General features: G+C 44.5%; 1 protein-coding gene across 2 annotated transcripts in view; it reads right to left on the reverse strand.

Moving 5' to 3' along the window:
- ALG6 (ALG6 alpha-1,3-glucosyltransferase) overlaps positions 1-19,352 on the reverse strand; it is a 184,353-nt gene that overhangs the window by 50,252 nt on the left and 114,749 nt on the right. For both annotated transcript variants that reach the window (XM_069232524.1, XM_069232525.1), the window contains one exon: positions 17,962-18,147. In XM_069232524.1, the coding sequence (XP_069088625.1) occupies positions 17,962-18,147 (186 nt within the window). The remainder of the gene's footprint in view (positions 1-17,961; positions 18,148-19,352) is intronic.

Below are 19,352 nucleotides of genomic sequence, written 5' to 3' on the forward strand. Positions count from 1 at the left end.
TCCCTCAGCAAATGCATGTCAGCCCCATACACTGACCTTGTAACACCACCTTTATAGCTTCCCATTCAGTGGCCCTACAGAAAGTTGATCCCCAGTTATGCTCCATGTAATCAGTCAGCACCCGTAACAGCACCTCCCTCCCCCCGCAGCCATCAGAACATCAATGAGAAGTCGACATACTTGACTCCGTGCCACAGCCCCTCCTCACCACAATTCGCAACAGACAGGGGTATGATCAGACAGAAATCTAGCCAGGTACAACACAGTTACCTGTCCATCCAGCGGAATCACAGTCACCAATACCGGATCCAGTCTGATAAACGTGTTATGCGTGAAAGAGTGACAAGTATATATCCTGTGCAATGGATGAAGCAACTGCAAAACATCCAACATCCCCAGATTGTGCATCACTGCTCATAAGGTGGCCGTCATTCAAGGTTTTGTGCCCAGGCAAGGGGGAAACCTATTAAGCTCCCCATCTTACACACAATTACGATCACCCAACGAAACCAGTAGCTGATCCACATCCTGACTAACCAAGTCTTGCATGCTGCATAAGAAATTTGGGTTATCCATGTAGGGTGCATAGGTGTTAAGGAGGGAGATGACCCTCCCATCCAGTAGGCCTTGAATTAGCACATATCGGCCCTCAACGTCAGCTTCCGAGTAAGTAAGGGAGGATGGCGTTCCTAACGCAACCCATATCAATACTCCCCTAGCACAGGGAGAGAGTGAGGCGTGGTACACCTGCCCTCTCCACTTCTTAGCCTCCTTCTCTGCCTCATCCAAGTGTGTCTCCTGAAAATAGGACACAGTGATTTTATGACCCTTTAGGAAAGAGCACCCTGTACCGTTTTATGTAGGAACCAAACCCGTGAACATTCCATGTCAACAACCTATACTTATCTCCTATGTGTAAACTCCAGTGAAGCAGGAAATCCTCACACGTCCTGCAGTATTGCAACTTCAATCGTAGCTGCAACAACTCACTCCAGAACAACGTAACCAAACAACTAATTAACACCTCCATCCCAGACAGAGCTAATGAAACCTAATACCTATGTGGGCCCACCCTATTCATGTGCCAGGACGAACACAGAGTCCCCCGCCCAAGAGGGAGAGAGCTCCAGGCAACAGGCTCCCAACCTGACCAATTAGTTTAGGCTAACTGATACCCACCAGTATCCCCCACTCAGGAGGCACAAGCTACCAACATGATCAACTATGTCATCTGAAGTGCAGACATCCTCTTGCATCAACACACTCACACCTAAACACTTTCTTCAATGCGTCATAGCACTAGGCCTGCTAAACCTGGGTATCGCCCAAGGGCCATCAAACAATGAGCTTCCGTGAGGACTCACAATACACTCTCTCACCCCAGTTTCCCATTGTATGTCAGTCAACAAACAATAGCAAGCATCCACTAAGGGACGCATGGCTGATCCATTACAGTTCTAGTCAGTCAGGCACAATGTCCGCCTTGACACTGGAGGTTCTGTGGCGCAGTGTGAGCTCCCCCTCAAGTGTTGGTGGGAGAACAGATTCTGACAACTGCATGGTACCATTCTCCGGGATCGTGACTCACTGGGAAGTCACGCGTTCGATCTACAACGTCCCACATAGGGGCCGGCCTCTCCAAAAGTCACGGGCAGGGCTCCCTCCCGACCTCATGCGACCCTGCTCCCCTAACCATCTAAACGATGACACATACCAAAGTTCAAGCCAGTTCCAGACCTGGTCAAGGTGCTCAACTTTCAGTTTAGAAAGATACAACAGCATATATTTCAACTGCAGAATGCACAATTTTTGTTTCACAGCTATAAACAATTTGCACTTTTCCTGCACCTTCATAGTATAGTCAGGGTATACTGCAATCTCGCTGTTATCAAACAGCGGGACCTCATGCTCCTGAGGAGCTTGCAAGAAGCAGTCTCTATCCCGGAAGTTCAGGATTTTTGTGATGATAGCCCTCAGTGGGACACCAGGTGGGGAAGCTGGTACCAAAACCCGGTGCGCCAGCTCAACTACAAAGAACTCTGAGAGGCCCTGCATCCACAGCTGTTCTCTTACCCATCATTTCAGAAATACTTCCACCATCCAGAGGCACCATCTACCCATTCTGGGAACCCCAAGCACCCATATGTTATTGCGGCATGCCAGTTCCTCAGCATCCTCCACCTTAAGTTCCAACTCCCAGGTAACAGTAGTCACTTTAGTCATTTGTTGCTTGAGCAGAGAGACATCCCCCTGCAGAATCTCAAGGTTACCCTCTGCCACCGTGTTTTGTTTAGATAAATATTTTCTATTTTTCTAAACCTGTGTTGTGTAATTTTGTAGTGATTTCACTGAATTACTGTTTGTGTTGGTACAAATACTTTACACCTAGCACTCTGAAGTTAAGCCTACTGCTCTGCCAAGCTACCAAGGGGGTAAGCAGGGGTTAGCTGAGGGTGATTCTCTTTTACCCTGACCAGAGTGAGGGCCCTTGCTTGAACAGGGTGTAACCTGACTGTCAACCAAAAAACCCATTTCTAACAGATACTGATCCACAGTGGCAGCTGTTTGAATGAAACTGTTGCAGCGTTAGGCCCCTTTCCTTTACTCACCCAGCGTTAACATAGTGACAAACTCGTCCCTGCTGGGCTGGAGAGGTAATCTGGGGAGGTGGAGATTACAGACTGTAGTCTCAGACCAAAGGCCGACTCCACATCAGTCTGTTGGAGTTACAGGCCATGTATTTGCCTTCAAGGCCTTCCTGCTGTCCATCAAGGTGGAGGCTGGTGCAAGTTCTCACATATAACACCACTGCTATGTGGTATTACAACAAGCAGATCGGGATGCTGGGTCCTGTGCCAGAAGACTGTGTGCGGTTTATTGGAGTGCCAGGATCGGAATCCTCTGGCAAGGACCATCAATGCCAGAGTGGAAGAGCTAAACATGCTGCATCTGGCAGAACAAATGGTGTCTCTTTCCCAAGGTGGCACATTTTTCAACAGTGGGAAGAATCCTGGATGGATCTTTTCGCCACTGTGAGGAACGTGCAGTGTCAAAAGTTTAGGGCTTCAGAGATGCATTCTGGTTACAATGGACCACCGGACACCTGTACATCTAATGGGCATGCGCATCTGTCCTCTGATCATAATACCACTTCACCAGGATTTTGTATCACAGCAACAGAACAGGTTCTTCCATTTAAATCTGTGCAATCTACACCTTTGTATGCGGCGACTGAGCGGCAGCACCAGACTACATTTGATCTGCTGCCTGAAGCGGTGAATGTCATTCTTGCAGCCACACGCGCTTCAACAAAATGCATTTATACCACAGCTGGGACAAGACTGATCCCTATAATAAAACTTGTTGAATGTCCACTTGGTTGTTTTATCTTTGGACTAGCAAAGCCTTGCTGTTGGCTATATTAAAGGTTAGTTGTTGGATGTTCAGAATTTTTACATTTACTGACTCACCATCCTTGTTTAAATCACCTGTTGTGATGAGATTTATCAAAGGTATGCCATGCATGTTCCCTTCGAAGCAGTCTATGATGCTACAGTGAGATCTTAACTTGGACATTTCTCATTTGCATGCCATTCGAGCAGATGTATAGTTGCTGCGTCTCCTAAATTTGTTGACGCTCTTACTCACTGCAATTATGTCAATTTATGATGTGAGTGAGCTCCAGGCACTTTCAGTGCAACCACATACACCATCTTTTTCTCTAACAAGTTGATGCGGAGGCCTCGGGTGGCATTCTTAACAGAAGTCGTGACTCCCTTTCACACTGGGCATTCTTTCACTGTGTCAGTGTTTTTTGCTCTACCTTACCACTTGTAAAAGGAGGAGAGGCTCCATTGGCTGAACCCTAAGAGAGTTTTAAGCTTTTACAATGATTGTACTAGGTACCACTATGTGGATGATCAGCAGTTCTATGTGGAAATGAAAGGCTGTCCAGAAGAAAACCCTGTTACAGTGCATAGTCCTCTGCAACAAGTTTGGCTATGCAGGCCAAGAAGCAAATCACAGAATGTTTGAGAAAAACCCATTCCACCAGGGCTAAGGCTGCTGTCACTGCGTTGGCTTGTGGAGTGCCAGGCCTTGACTTTTGCCAGGCCGTCACATGGCTGTTGTTGCCTATGCTCATGAAGCACTGCTGCTTTGAGGGCCAAGTCTGACAGCAGGGGAACTTTGCCCACTCAGACCTGCAGGACTTTTTGATAGGAGTTCACTCCACAGACCCTCCACCTCGGATGGTACTGCTTTGATATCTAATCTAGGGTGATGAATTGAATGAGGTTGCATGGCCCCTGTTTGACTCCCTGACCCTTCTGCCGGATGATGCCACTGTGCCCCCCTCTCCGTCTTTCCCCTCTCCTCCCCGGAGACTTCAAAATGACACCTACTGTGTGGTCAAGCCATTGTAGGGGGTTGCCTGGCTCCTGTCCGACCCTTCTGCCTGGTGATACCTCTGCACCCTCTGCCTCCGTCTTCCGACCAAGACTTATTGGCCATTATGGAGCTGCAACACTGCAACCCACTGACCGCCTCTAAGGCAATACAGCCTTGCTTGTTTTTCTCCTCTTTTTGTCCCTTTGAGTCTCATTTGTCCCACTGCTTTGTATTTTTCTGTCCTGCTCTCTGTCAGCTATATCTTGCTTTACTCCTCCTTTGCTGTGCTATTTTTCCCCTCCTTCACAATCCTCTTGAGTGCCGCTCTCCCCACCCACTGCTTTGGGACCTCTTCTCTGAGGCTTTCAAAATGGCGGCTGCAGTGCAGATGCATGCAGTGGGTACCGGGCTGAAGTTGCCTCCCAGCTCCAATCCGAACCTCGACCGATCCTACAGCCAAGAATACTAGCCCTGTTGTGGACTTATTGGGGTTGAGGGGAGGCATGAACTACATTGTGCCCAGGTTAACTCCAATGAAATTAAGCATCTCCGAAGAAGTCAGGTGCTCATAGTGAACCTCAATAACATCAGGAGATTCGCTGTAGTCTGGCAGAGAGTGCCTTTAACAGCCAGTCTCTGAGGTCAGTAAAGACTGTCAGCCCAGACATCTGAAGATGAACAGAGGCCACAGCCACCACTATTGGATACACCCAAGAGGTGCTGGTATGGCTGATGTGGAGGGAAGATTTGGTGGGGCAAAAAGAAAAGGTAGGGCATAGCAATATTGAACGATCTGTAAGACCCGTCTGTTGGAGGTGATGGATTGCCACTCTGGGGGGAAATGATGGATACTGCTGCCTACTGGATGGGTATGCACCACTAAGGGCAAACTGAAAGTGGTTTGGTGGCTGTTACAGCAGGGGAAGAGGAATGAGAGGACGGATGCCCTTGCCTCCCGTGCACAGTCTGCAAGATCTGCATCCACAGCCTCAAAAGGACTAGGGTTACTACAGTGTTAGTTAAGAAGGCTGTCTCTGCCTATACACCAGCCCCCTGAAATAACCTCTCAACTTGAATTTGTGTGGAACCTGCTTGGCAGGGGTCAAAAGGCGCAAAAGAATGAGCCATTGTTCTATCTTTCTTAAAGTGCTCCAACACAAAGTCTGCCTTGTCACTGAAAAGGAATGACCCCTCAAAGGCGATATCCATGAGGGAGGCCTGTATGTACCTGTAAAATCCTATAAAATACATTTGTTTGTGTTGACAAAGTACAACACTATTACTGACTGTTCTTCACATGCCATCTGTAGCATCCAGTCCACCATGGATAACATATATGGCCGCATCCTGTCCATCATGAATTGTCTGGGCCAAAGAGACCCCAAGGTTTCTAGGACTGCCGTCAATATCTCACTGGCCATATTCCAACGGGTATGTGTCTAGTGATCCAGTAAATACACAGCGTTTAGTGACCGCAATGCTAGACTGACGAAGAAAAACATACACTTACTAAAAGCCTCAATCTTCCAGGTTCTCTATTCGGAAGAGTGGCTGTTGAGTTGTTGTGGGATTGTCTCAGGAACAGGACCGTGTCTACAACAGTAACTTGGAGTGGGACTTGCACAAAGGCTGGGGCAACTTCTTGTGTTTATACAGCTTTGCTACCGGTCCTGGTCTGCCTTCAGATGCATGAGGGCACATTTATCGCCCATCATTAAGTCATGCCCTAAGCCCAGATACTAGAGACACAGCTCATGCGGGTCCATGACCGACATCTGTTTTCTGCAGTTGGAGCATGGTTTAAATTCTGTAGTTTTGGAAGAGATCATCCGTCCCAAAATCACTGACATTTGTTTAGATGTTGTCTAAAAACTGTTCAGATTGGGTGCACAGCTACTGATCCTCATTTGGGAAGAAAGGAACTGATTTCAGTGCGCAGTAGTGCCACTTATATGAGGCACAGTGCCAGTTCAAAAATGTGCATGTGAGCACGGAGGAAGAAATTATTCCGGATGCAGTCTGGTATCTGGGAGTATTCTAAGGTGAGAAATTTTGGGTTAAAAGTAGCCATCAGAATTCCTTACACTAGCTGCCCTCCACAGGAGCCCAAATAGTACTTAAAATGCCCTAGACTTTTCTTCTATCCCCACTTCTGTGACCAATTAAGAATGCTGGCTATTGTAAGCTTACTGTAGCTGGTTGCTCTTATGTAAAGTACACTAATACTAATGTGGATAAACCGTGCTATATTAAAACAGTGAAATAAATATGCTTTCTCTTAGATGAGAAGCTGGTTCAATCTAGTGGCTCTGTGACCTCTGCAAACAGATCAGAAATCTTGATTTATAAAAACAGCCCTCTCAAGGCATACCCCCACAACTAGCACATGGAGTACACTTTGAGATTTCTGTAGAGAAATCCTATTTTTTTGTTTTCATTTTGCGCAACCTTTGCTTAGCAGGCGTAGTTAAATTACATACCTCTTCTCTGTGTCTTTTTTCTGTGGGGTCTTACCCCTTATTGAGTACTAGTCTATGGTACAATGTGCACACTACTCCTCCTGGACTCAAGACCAAATGGGCCTTGTTCAGATTCTCCGGTACACTCTCTTGATGAGCTATTCTGAAACTGGCACTGTCATTTCTAATGTTTCATTGGGCACGGGCTACAAAGTAATAAAATCATTTAGTGTTGGGTATTTTCAAATTTAATGTAGCAGGACTGTTAAATTCCCTCAGTAGACAGATAAAAGTGTGCCTAGAGTATAACTGCTTCCCTGTTCCAAAAGAAAACATTTTTAGAGCAAGGTATATTATTATTCTAATACTGCTAGCTCTTACCAGCACCATGTGACACTGCAAACCACCCTTTAGCCACACAGTGATCTCTAAAACATTCACAATGCAGTTATATCATAGGTGAGGGGAATTCCAATTTATGTCATGGAGATATGTCTAAAAAGTAGATCAAATAAAGTACTACGTTTAGATTTTAAGTGCTGTACTATATTTTCTGAGACTGGCATTCAGATGGAGTTCCTGCATTCACGTAGCAGTGTTTTCAACAGAAGACCCTTCAGCACGTGGCTGGGCTGTTGCCATCATATTGGCTAAGTCACTATAACCACTTCTACTGTTCGCAGTGTCAGAACATAGATGCATCTTGAGGATGTGAAGTGTAAGTGTGAAAGGGAGCAGTAGCTCTTGGGAAAGCTGCTTGTTGTAAAAGGAGTCAAAGTTCGTAACTACAACTGACACACAACATATAATTGCTGACAATATTGCAGTACATCTAAATGGTCAGATGAATATCCAAGATGCTTATTCAAGGTTCATTAATGAACCATGTGATAAATACATATGGCCTTATTTAGATGTCGGTGGAGGGGGATACTCTGTCACAAATGTAACGAGTATCCCATCTGCCGTTTTACGATCCCATTGTATCCTGTAAGGCTCGACATCTAAACCAGACCCATAGTCTAGTTACTGCTTTGGTATTCTCATCTGGTGCCACTCCCATGTGTATCAACAGATTAAAACAAACTCGAAACAACAATCTAAAACTGCCATGAGTGTGATAGACTCAGACTTAGGGAGGATAATTATTGGGTATTGTAGCAACAGGGACAATTGGAATGTGAGCCAATTTGAAAAACCCAACCTTGCTTTCTTTTGAGGAAAGATTTAATATGTGATTTTATGACAGTCCTCCTTTATGGACTGCAACACTGAAAATGTAGTATATATTATTAAGTACCCATGAAGTCTCCACTGTGTGGGGTAACAACAAGAAAGACTTGCATCATAGAGCATAAATGTTGCACTCGATTGTTGGAAGCTGGCTCTTTATATGATAGATCAAAATTAGATATATTGTGCAGGGTGCTCTTTTAGGGAGTAGTCTGGTCAAGCAGATTTAGGCTTATCAGAGAGGAGTGTGAGACAAGTAGACATACAATCAACAAATGAGACATGATTAAAGAAGGAGATCTACAACTATTTTCAAAAATAACAAGTATCTTTATATATGTATTGACACCAGAATTAATACATTCAGGTAAGTATGTTTTTTGAGAGAAATCTTTACAGTTTTGAAAAGTCAACACAGTGCAATTTTTGGAAGCTGCAATGTTATCCTACGGAGGAAAAACAAATACGGCAAACAGGTGCAGTACAGCAACTTACGGGACCAATCTCTTGGACTTAAGGCAAGTATTGGGCAAGGGTCAGGACCACGCCAACAGGTCACAAGAGGCGGCACTGGGGAGGCCGGGTGCAAAGGTGTAGTACGGAGTCGGGTGCCAGATGTTAGTCAATGGAGATCAGTCCGGTTACAAATAGGCTGCAGGTTTGGTCAGGGAATCCAGTCGAGGAGAACCAACAAGTGGAATCCAATCTTGGGATGTCTGGGGAAATGGGGACACTTTCAATCCTCTTCTCCATGGGCCAGGGGCAATGGGTGTGGAGGTGTCCGGAGGTGTCCGGTTTTATCCACAGGAACATTTGCGGTTGAGGGGGCCTGTGTGAAGAGGCTGGAGGCAGTGTTGGTGAGTCCACAGAGGGTAAGTCCAAGGTGGACTGTGTTTCCGGAGGGCTGGAGGATCACGTTGGCACAGTTGGCCCGCTTCAACTCGGGCTAGGCGGCACAAGTGCAGTGGTGCTTTTCGGTGTCAGGTTTTCTGTGTTCCGGAGTCCTCGCAGTTGTCTTTGGGTGCCTGCAAGGTGGAGGGAAGCAGCTCTGCTGCTCCACTGGAGTTCCTGGGTCTTTGTTGAGGGCAGGCAGGCTTCCCAGGCTTTTTGAGGCACAGCAGCTTGCAGGACAAGTCGACTTAGGTGCAAATCGACAGAAACAGCAGACAGGCCGGCAGGGCGGGGCCAAGTCAGGTGCTTCTTTCTCAGGCTTTGCTTTTGCGGCTCTTGGGTGTCATTCTTCTTCGTAGAACATCGAGAGGTCAAAATGTACTATAACTTGCACCTTCCCTATGCACTGCTTATGTCCTTTTATATTACATTACTTATAGCATTTTCAAAGATATCAATCATAACAAGACACATAACATCTCAAATGACATCATGTATGAGAACAGTGTGCATGGTAGTGTCTATGAGTATAGTCAATGCAGTGTGGCTAGCGAGCTGACAACACTGCATGAAAGTGCACAAGCTATAATTAATTTCGACTTGGGCACAAATTAGAACAGTAAGTTAAACGTATAACTTTAGGTTAGCAGAACTCTGAATTCCTGGTGCCAAGGGCTCCCCTAAATACTACATATAGGGGTGTTTTGGGGAGTTCTAAATTTCCGACCTGTCTAGGTGCCAAATGGGCCCTGGGACGGGAAGGGGGCGTCATCTCTCCTGTGAGTGAAGCCAGATCTTCTAAACAAGGGTGGTGGATTTCTTTGAAGCCTCCTTCCTTGGAATGCAGTCATCCTGTTGGGTGGGGTGTGTAAACACCTCTCCTCGAGCAGGCTTTGTGGTTGACTGCCCGAGAGCAAAGGCTCTCACACTAGGAGGTCAGACTCATGTCTGTTGGGGGCAGGCTGGCAAAAACTAGTCAGTTCCCACACGGGTAGTTGATATTTTCAGGGGGTACCTCTAAGGTGCCCTTTGGGTGCATGTATTAATAAATTCATCAGTGGCATCAGTGAAGGTTTATTAATATGAGATGTTTGATATCAAACATCCCTATATTCAGAGGAGCCATTATGTAGCTGGGGAACTCTTACTGACCAAGGTCCAGTACATGTACTTTAAATTGCTTCCTTGCTCACTCACTTTGTCTAAGAATCAACAAAGACATAGCAGGGGCATATCTTCTCATGCAGATATGTCCTCACATGCAATGTAAAGCACCTTGCCTTAGGGCTGGAAGGCCTGCTGTAGGAGTGACTTACATATACTGTACGCAGTGTTAGGGGACATGGCACACAGGCAGTGTGCCATGTCGTATTTTCACTTTTAGCTGCACCAAGACACACACTCTGCAATGGCAGTCTGTGTGATGTAGGTGAGAGGTCCCTGAAGGTGGTGCCATACATGCTGCAGACCTTGGGGACCCTTCTTAGGTACCCATGCCCTAGGTACCAGGGGTACCCTTTACTAGGGACCTACAGGGGTGCCTAATGTATTGCCAATTGGGAAACAATTGCACAGTTTTAGGGAAAGAGATCTGGGGACCTGGTTAGCAGGAACCCAGTGCACTTTAAGTCAAAACTGCATTGAATACCAGGCAAAAACGGTGGGTGACCATGTCAAAAAGGGGCACTTTTCTACATCGATACACTAAACTGTCTGCAAATTTGTAACACCATGTACACAACACAACACTGAGATTCAGAAGAAGACAGTAAATGGACTGTCATTGAGAAAGTAAAAGCACCCCTGCCAAGGTCAAATCGTGGTGTTGTCCGACAGAATGTGAATGGCGATCCCAGATATGGAAGTGAGAAATACCTTCATTGCATGGCAGACCACCAACAGTTCCTAGCACATTTATAAGAATGTGGTGCTGTAATTCGGACCAAAGGTCTGTTGTGTTACCTAGAGGGATGCTCCAGCCCAGAAAGGATTGATACATTACTACAGCGTCCTGCGCTTGAAGAGGGTTGAGAATTTAACACATCTCAAGATTGGAGGAATTCATCCACCAGTGCAAATCTGATTTGATTGACTGAAAGGTTTGCTCCTAAGGTGAGGCTTCCCAGATGTTGGGAACCACAGGTGATCTACAAACCATTAGAAGGTCCTAATCTGTCTCCTGTCATGCAAGACCAACGGGAGTAGGCTTAGCAGGTGTAAGATTTGTACAAACAGGAGATGTGCAAGAGTAAGAAACATCTAAACTACCTTCTGAATAGCCATAATGCTCTGAGAAGGCGAAGAGGTCTTCATGAAGGGGTAGTGTGATGCAACCTTTGCACTGGGTATTGATGATAAAGCTATGTTATAGAGGTATTGTAATATATGGACTCCTGACCTTCTCAGTGAAGTAGCAACAAATGACAACACTTTTGTAAAAACAAGAGGCAGTCTGAACTGCAAAACTTCAAACTGATAGTTCTGAGACTCGCATGGGAAACCTCTGGTATGGTCTTTGAGCTTGGATGATAGAAACAGGCACCTGTGAGCTCCAGGTACATCAACCAAAGCCCCACCTTCAGGGTCAACAGAGCCTAACTCTGAGACAAGAGCCTGAACTTGTCCTGCCCAATGACCAAGTTGAGAGCATGAAGATCCAGAATTGACCTCAAGCCTCTTTCCTTCTTGGGAACCAAGAAATAAAGGGAGCAAAATTCTGTGCCGCTTTCTTCAGCACAGCATGGAACCTTCCAGACACAGGTGTGTGTTGGCAGCCCGACTTGGCAGATAGCAGGCGATCTGAAAGAAAGGACAGGTGGAACCGTTGTGGACCAACTGAAGGATTCAGTGGTCCGTTGTGATCACCACTGACGGCTTGCGGGCAGAAAAAGGGCCTTGGGAGGAGGTGTACGACGAAAAAAAAAAAAAAAAGTAATAATATTTTTTTTTTTATTTACCTTTTGCGCCTCTTCGCTCCGATCCACTCCTCGACTGGACTGGAGGCACAGGCCCCCAGCCTGCCCTGCATCCAATCCTAATGCTACTTTCATGCTGCTGGCATCATGAAAGCAGAGTTAGGATTGGACGGAGCGCCCCTCCAGGGAGCTACGTGGCAGAGTGAAAGTCTCTGCCTGCTGTCTCCAATGCAGTGCATGCTACGTTGGAGGGAGCCCAGTGCGCATGTGGTTGGCCAGCCCGAGACAGCCGGCCAAACATACATGTGCACTCCCCCTCATCCCAGTCACAGCCCCATCGCCCCACCCCTTTTAGTACAGAAAGAAATTAAACATAGCTTATTATCGTTCTATAGTAAACGTTTTGCAGCTGCTGCTGCTGATCGTGGTTGTGGTGGTTGGGAGGGGGGAGGCAAGCTCCTCCGTCATAGTGGAGGAGCCGGCCCTGGTGATCACCATCTGATTGGCAGAAAAGTGGAATATGCTCTCACCCACAAAAAGATGGTGGTATCATGTAGGGTGGGGAGTCAGAGAGGTTTTGAGGCAGCACATCAGGCAGAAGATAAAAGTTCTGGTGCTTCTATTGGTCGCGAAGGCCTCTGGATTCAATCTGCCTAAAAAAAAGCAGTACATTTGTTGAGGTATCAGGTTTGACAGAGGGTTGTCTCTGCTTAAACTGCTGATCTCTGGAGTAGGAAATGCATTGGGGTTAAGTTTGGAGGTTGGCAGACTGAGTGACACAAGTTTTAAGTCACCTGGAGCTGACCTATGACATCTGTCTATTTGCCTGTTGGCTGCTGAGCCTGAAAAGGCCTTCAAATAAACAGCTAAGCAAGCTTAGCTAACCTGGGTGCAAGTTTGAGGCAACCTCTGCAATTGGGACAAACCTCCAATCTGCTCCATATGGACCAGGAGAGTACGGCTAACTCCCAATATCGTTCAACTTGCAATAGCGAATTGCAGCACCACCTTTTAGGCTTGGATAGGCTGCCACTTCGGAAAACCTACCAGCCCCAAAAGTTCTGAAAACTAGACACCTGTGGGAGTCAAAGGTGGTGTGACGCCACCCATGGAAATCTACCAACTACAGACATTTAATAAAACTAGACAACTAGAGGATATCAGGGTGGTGTGCCTTAGGTGGATTCCTTGAGGTTGTCTTACACATAATGCCCTGCAAGCCTCAGACTTTGTTTGAAATCACCCATTTTCCTCACATTTCTGTGATGGAAACTTCTGGAATCTTAAGGAATACACAAAAATCCTACCACTCAGCGTTACCCCACTCGTGCAGATAAAAATGCTGCACCACTTGTGTGGCTGTGCCTAGTGTCTGTGACAGGAACGGAACAAATGGAAGTCAATCTGAATTTCCTTGCCCCATTGACCTAGGTTTGATCTGCTCCTGTCGAGGGCACTGGGCACAGCATTTTTATCGGCACAAGTGGGGCAAAGCTGGATGGTAGAATTTTTATGGATTCCTGAAGATTCCGGAAGTTTCCATCACAGAAATGTGAGGAAAATGTGTGGTTTTTTTTACCCAACGTTTGTCGTTTCTAGGGCTTCGGGGTAGAATCACCTAGGGAGAGCCACGCAAGTCACGCACCCATATACTTCCCTCGTTGTCTAGTTCAAACATTTTTGCAGGTTTGCTATGTTTCCCTAGGTGCAGGCCCAAAATCTATAGCTACCCACTTTCCCAAAAAAAGGGTAAGTTTTGAATTGAAAAATGTGATGTATCAATGTTGGGTTTTTGACCCTTTCCTGTTACAGGCACTAGGGCTAGCCACAAAAAGTGAGGTATCATTTTTATCAGAAGCCCTGGGGGAATACTAGATGAAAGGAAGCTGGTGGCTCTCGCAAATTCCAGAACTTTCGATCACAGAAATATGAGGAAAATTTGTTTTTTTAGTCAAAGTTTGAAGTTTGCAAGAAATACATAGGTTTCCTTTATACCCATTTTTCATTCTACATATTTCACTATATGAATTGGTCTATACTCGTTACACAATGAAAAACCATCATATGGTGAAGTTCAGTTTTTGGCTCTGGGTACCTCTGTTTCTTGGGAAACCTACAAACCCTATATATTCCCAAATCCAGAAGGGTCTAGTGGATGTAATGGTATATTGCTTTTGTAAATCAGCCATTGTGACAAAAAGTTACAGATGCAAATGTCACAAATGGCTGTTTTTTCCTACTCATTTTGATTATTTCTTTATTTCAGCAGTTTCTTTGGGAAAATCTTGAGGGATCGACACCTTGCTGAATTCAGAATTTTGTCTACTTCTCAGAAATGTATAGCTTTCCTAGATCACCCAGGGGTTTCACACTGGTTTCCACCACAAACTGGAAGTAGGGTAAAAGCAAAAAAAGTAGGAAAAATTGGCTACCTCTCTGAAACATGCTAAAACTGTGGTGAATTCAGCTCTGCATGTCCTTGAAAGCTGGGAAGATGGTGACTTTAGCACAACAAACTGTTTGTTGATGACATTTTTAGAGAAAAAAAATGACACTTTTATCCTGAGCATTGTTTTCCTATTATTCCCAAAAGCTCAAAATGTAGGCATATTTGTCTATTTTCTTGGCCCCTCCAGGGGAATCCAAATAACCTCGTTACCTTTAGAATCCCCAGGATGTTGGAAGGAACGGATGCAAATTTGGAGTGATTACCTTATGTGGGAAAAAGGTATGGAAGTGTGAAATATTATACATACCCAAAAAAGGCTAAGTGCTGGGGGGGGGAAGCCCCTGGAGTTGAGGGGTTAAGACATACCAGTTTTACAATTCTACTATTCTGGAAGACAAGACTTTCTCTTACCTCTGCATAAATGTACTCCCAGTAGTTACAGTAGGGATCCCAGCAGCCCTGGTGAAGGCTCAAAACTTGTTGTGGGCTAATTAGGGGGCCAAAACAAGTTGGCGCATAAAGGGCTGACTGAAACAAAACTCCTAGTACTCTTCAATAAATGCAATTCCTTTGGGTTTACATAACAGTAGTTTGAGCACCAGTCTAAATCACTCATTTACCCAGTTACATTTATCTTAAATGCCCTCTCACTAAGGTAAAGGCCACCCTCATAGCATAATCTAATCAGGGTAGGATGAGTCAGTCTATGGCAAAACATGCCTCAAAAGTGTGGGTGAGGCTTTCTCTTCCATGATAAATAAGACTGGTTCCCTTTGACCTTTCAAGAGACCAGCAGGATATATTATCACTTTTGTGTGTGGGTTGTGATTGACATTAAGGAGGATGTGGGATAATTGAAAACAACTCTTTATCCCTTGTGGTATACTACTAGCTGAGCAAGCCTCAGCCACTATAAACATTGCAGAGGAACAATGCAGCTCAAATGAGGGACTCAATGCAGAAGGTGCTGGCTTTATGAATATATTATATACATGTAAATAAATATATAGTATGTGTGTATATTCATATGACACAGTGGTGTTCACACCTGTGTAGGTCTAGTTAGGTAATTGTTTCCATAGCAAGAGCATTTTTTTGTGTGAAAAACTGGCACAATTTGCCGAATCGTTACAGAGCTTTTGTAAAGAAAAATTCACCCCGTCCCTTCCTGAATTTTTGCACAGATAAGTCAAGCAGGACGACAAGAAAAAGGGGGTGAGGATCGAAAAACATTGATTTCCCGTGTTAATATTCACAGAAAATTTTAGGAAGTGATACAAAAAAACAGAATTACTCAAAATTTGGGTAAAAGTTGGAACTTTTCATTATTTGGTGCAAATTTGTTCAGCTGTTTGAGACATTTGTGTGTAAAGAGGTGCTTTGTGTGATCATGAAGGGTTTAAAAAGATAGATCTGGGCTGCTGGTGTCCAGAAATGCTCTTGGTGATGTCATTTAACATGTCATGAGTGATGTAATATGTGAGATTATAAACAGTGTATGGTGGGGATGCAAGTTATAGTTAGGTCAGTGAGTATAACTGGTGAATTTTACCGTTTTTTTTGTTTTCAAACATTAGATTTTACCTATTTTAATACCTCATTATAACAGCACTTTAACCTTTGTGTTTTTTCAGTACATAGCCATAAAGATAGCTAGCTAGCTAGATAGAAATTGCTACTTTAGAGGGCCAAACTATGTTCTTTGGGTTTGTGGTGGTAGTCAGTGTTAGTTACTTTACCTGAGGGCAATATGATCCTTCAAGATACACAAACGAAGTTTTAGAACTTACCCAACATGAAAACAGCCAGGCTTAATCTTAGTTTATTTTAGCAGAAACTTCTTAACCTTTTAAAGGAAATAATGAACAACTAGTTCTGCAGTTCCCTCAAAAGTTTTTTTAAACATATGTACTTTTCTAACTTCTTATGAATAGTGGTTTTAACTCAAGTTGATTTGTAAATGAAAACTACTGTTGTAGGGCAACTGCTCCTTTTCTTATCGTTTATCTTTTTCGGTCTTTGTGTATTCTCGGTCAGTGTTTTTTTTTTTTTAATTATATTTATTGAGTTTTTAAATAAAGCATAAAGTAACAATGCTGCTTGCAGGAACAAGATACAGGTAGGTCAAGTATCTCATCAATAAGCTCATATGAACATGTTTAATGCCTCCCCACCCCCTCCAGCTCTTGTGCAAGTTGTCCCAATTAACATAAATCAGAAACAGTACACATAATAATGGCATAACATGGCTATTCATCACTTTGGTCTTGAGCAGTACTGGTTAGTTGCTTAGTGTGTACGTCTGTGTAGGAATCCCTCAGGTCAGTGAGCACGGCTACCCAGGTGTGGCGGTCGTCTTCCAGCTTATCATAATTGGGATCATGTTTCATTTAAATCTCCTCTGCCGTAGCCCATTCAGTGATATCCGTGAGCCAGCATATGTAGGAGGGGCTGTATTCAACCATTTTATGGCTATTCTGCGTTTTGTTAGTGTAAGGCCCAAAAGAACAAATCTACTGGTAAGTTTCCTGACAGAGGGGGAGGGGATTAGGCCTAGTAACACTTGCTATATTTCCAGTGGCACCCTCCACTCAGAGGCCAAATTGAGAGTGCTGAGGACCATTTGCCAATATGATGAGAGACACACAGCCCCATATCATGTGTACAAAATCCATAGTCAAGCTTTGGCACCAGGGACATGTGTCAAAACGTGTAGGGTAGATGGCATGTAGAGTCTTGGGGGAGAGGTAAGTTTGGTGAATAAAGTTATACTGAGTAAGTTAAATCCTAGTATTGGAGCTGGGACTGCGGACCCCCCTCACAGATATGCTACCAGTCTTTCCTTGTTAAAGGGTCTGGTAGTAATCCCTCCCACTTGGTCTGGATCGGGAGGGGCTCATTTAGGAGATCCTCGCATAGTGCCCCGTAAAGATACGACACCAAAACGCCAACCCCGGCCATTCCCAGTAATGTGGTGAGCATATCGGTACTGGGTGGAGCTATTCTTGGTCAGTGTTAACGAGTTTGGTGAATAGGGATGTGGCAAATAAGGGTCTGATTTAAAACATGCAGAGGGGAATACTCCATCAAAAAGTTGGCAGATGTCCCTTCCGCCTTATTACGATCCCATTATTTCCTATGGAGATCGTGACTACGTCGGACAGAATATCCGTCATTCTGGACGGAGTATTCTATCCGCCAAGTTCCAAATCAGGCCTTAAGTCTTTTTTATTTTTGTGTAAATCTTTATTACGGGGGTTCAATATGAGAAGGTATGACTATTGGTACATGATCTAATAGCTGATAGGCAACTCAATTTTTTGGCAGAATTGTCTCTTGGGTATGTTACTAAGAACAGTATATGTGTTCTTAACTGTTCAAACAGAAATAAAATAATCATAATGAATATGAACTATTAAAAGCAGGCTTGAAACCGTTACTCAGAATAAGCCTTAAAATTAGTAACCATACAGGCAAGCAAGTAAATAGTATAGAGTGTTTTTTAGGAAAATGAATTAATAAAAAACCTACTTACTCTGAGGGAAAAGATCAGGGTTTGCCTCAGACAGCCATACAGTACTGGAAAACTAACCCAGTGTGTCTGGGTCTTTAATGAGATACTTACCCTTTCCCGGTGAGGCCAAGTTTAAGGCACTTTCCAATCAAGTAGCAGAAAAAAGGCAGCGAGTGATAAAGTTCCATTTGTTTGTAATTCAAGGCAAGGCAAAATGCTAATGAACCCAAAAGGTCCCACTCGCAAGACAATCCGAGCACTCCCCACAGAGCCAAGCCGAGGCTCACCGAGTTGTATATGTTTTTGAGTTAAGGAGAATTATTTGATACAGCATCATTGTTATTTAAATAACAAGTTCAGAACATTCTGTAAAAAAAGAATTGCAACAGCGCTGACCCATAGGGTAAAAATGCTAGTTTTTAATTTTACGAAGTGTTGTGAACAGGGGAGTCAATAAAACCTGGTAAACGTGTTCAAAATGAACAGGAGGTAGCCAGATATGCGCATGTCTGTGTGAGAGCACAATGGTGCACCGCAAAATCTGGACCTCCCAAAATCTGCCTCAATCAGAATTAACACATTTCCCTGTAATCTTCAATTACGTAAGGCAATGCGTTCCATCGTTAAGGCACTCCCAAACATCAGTGGCGCAACAAAACTTTAGAGGGCCCCTGAGCAAAATACATGGAGCCCCACACCCCTTCTGGACTGGTCAGGAGCTCTTAGGCCAGGGGGCTGCCACCCGTGCGCAATGTCGGTGGGGGCCCCTGCAGCTTGGGGGTCCCCCTGCTCTGCGGGGGCACGGAGCTATTGGGATGCCACTGCCGAACATCCAAATCAGAAATCAGATTTTGAGAAAAAAAGGGTTGATATTAAATGGTCCCAGTCAATAACTGAGGTCTAGATCAACAGAAAAGTTAAGGGGTTTTATTACAGAATTCACAAATAAAGTGACACCGAGTCAAAGCCACGAAGGCTCTCAATTGCAGAGTTATATAGAGGTTGCAAAAATCCAAAATAATTTTAAGTATCAAATGGGCAGCAAAATCAGGACAGAAACGGCCAATCCCAAAAAGCATTCAGGAAAGCTCTGGCTCACCCTGTAAATCAAGGGTTTATATACATAATTCTTCCATATGAAATTACAAAAACAGCAGTCTCCCTGTGGTGTGAGGAAATGTAGCATTTCATTAGCAAATAAAAAATAAACGTCACACTGCCTTAACACGCAAGCTAACCCACTACATGAATAATTATTCAGCACATTCTATGTTAATGTCCAGATATGCTTGAACATTACTAAACACATCATCAGTAACATGTTATGTGAACGAACAAAGCACAGTGAACAAATGGAAGGACCTTGTAAATGTTTCAAATTAAAACTGAACTGGGGAAGGTTCATCGACAGCAAAATAACAATAACAGTGGACATAAAACGACATACATCTCAGGTTGACTGTGTACAGAAGAGTTTGCGCGGGGGGGGGGGGGCGGGGGAG

Source organism: Pleurodeles waltl, chromosome 4_2, assembly GCF_031143425.1.
Source record: "Pleurodeles waltl isolate 20211129_DDA chromosome 4_2, aPleWal1.hap1.20221129, whole genome shotgun sequence".
Lineage (NCBI taxonomy): Eukaryota > Metazoa > Chordata > Amphibia > Caudata > Salamandridae > Pleurodeles > Pleurodeles waltl.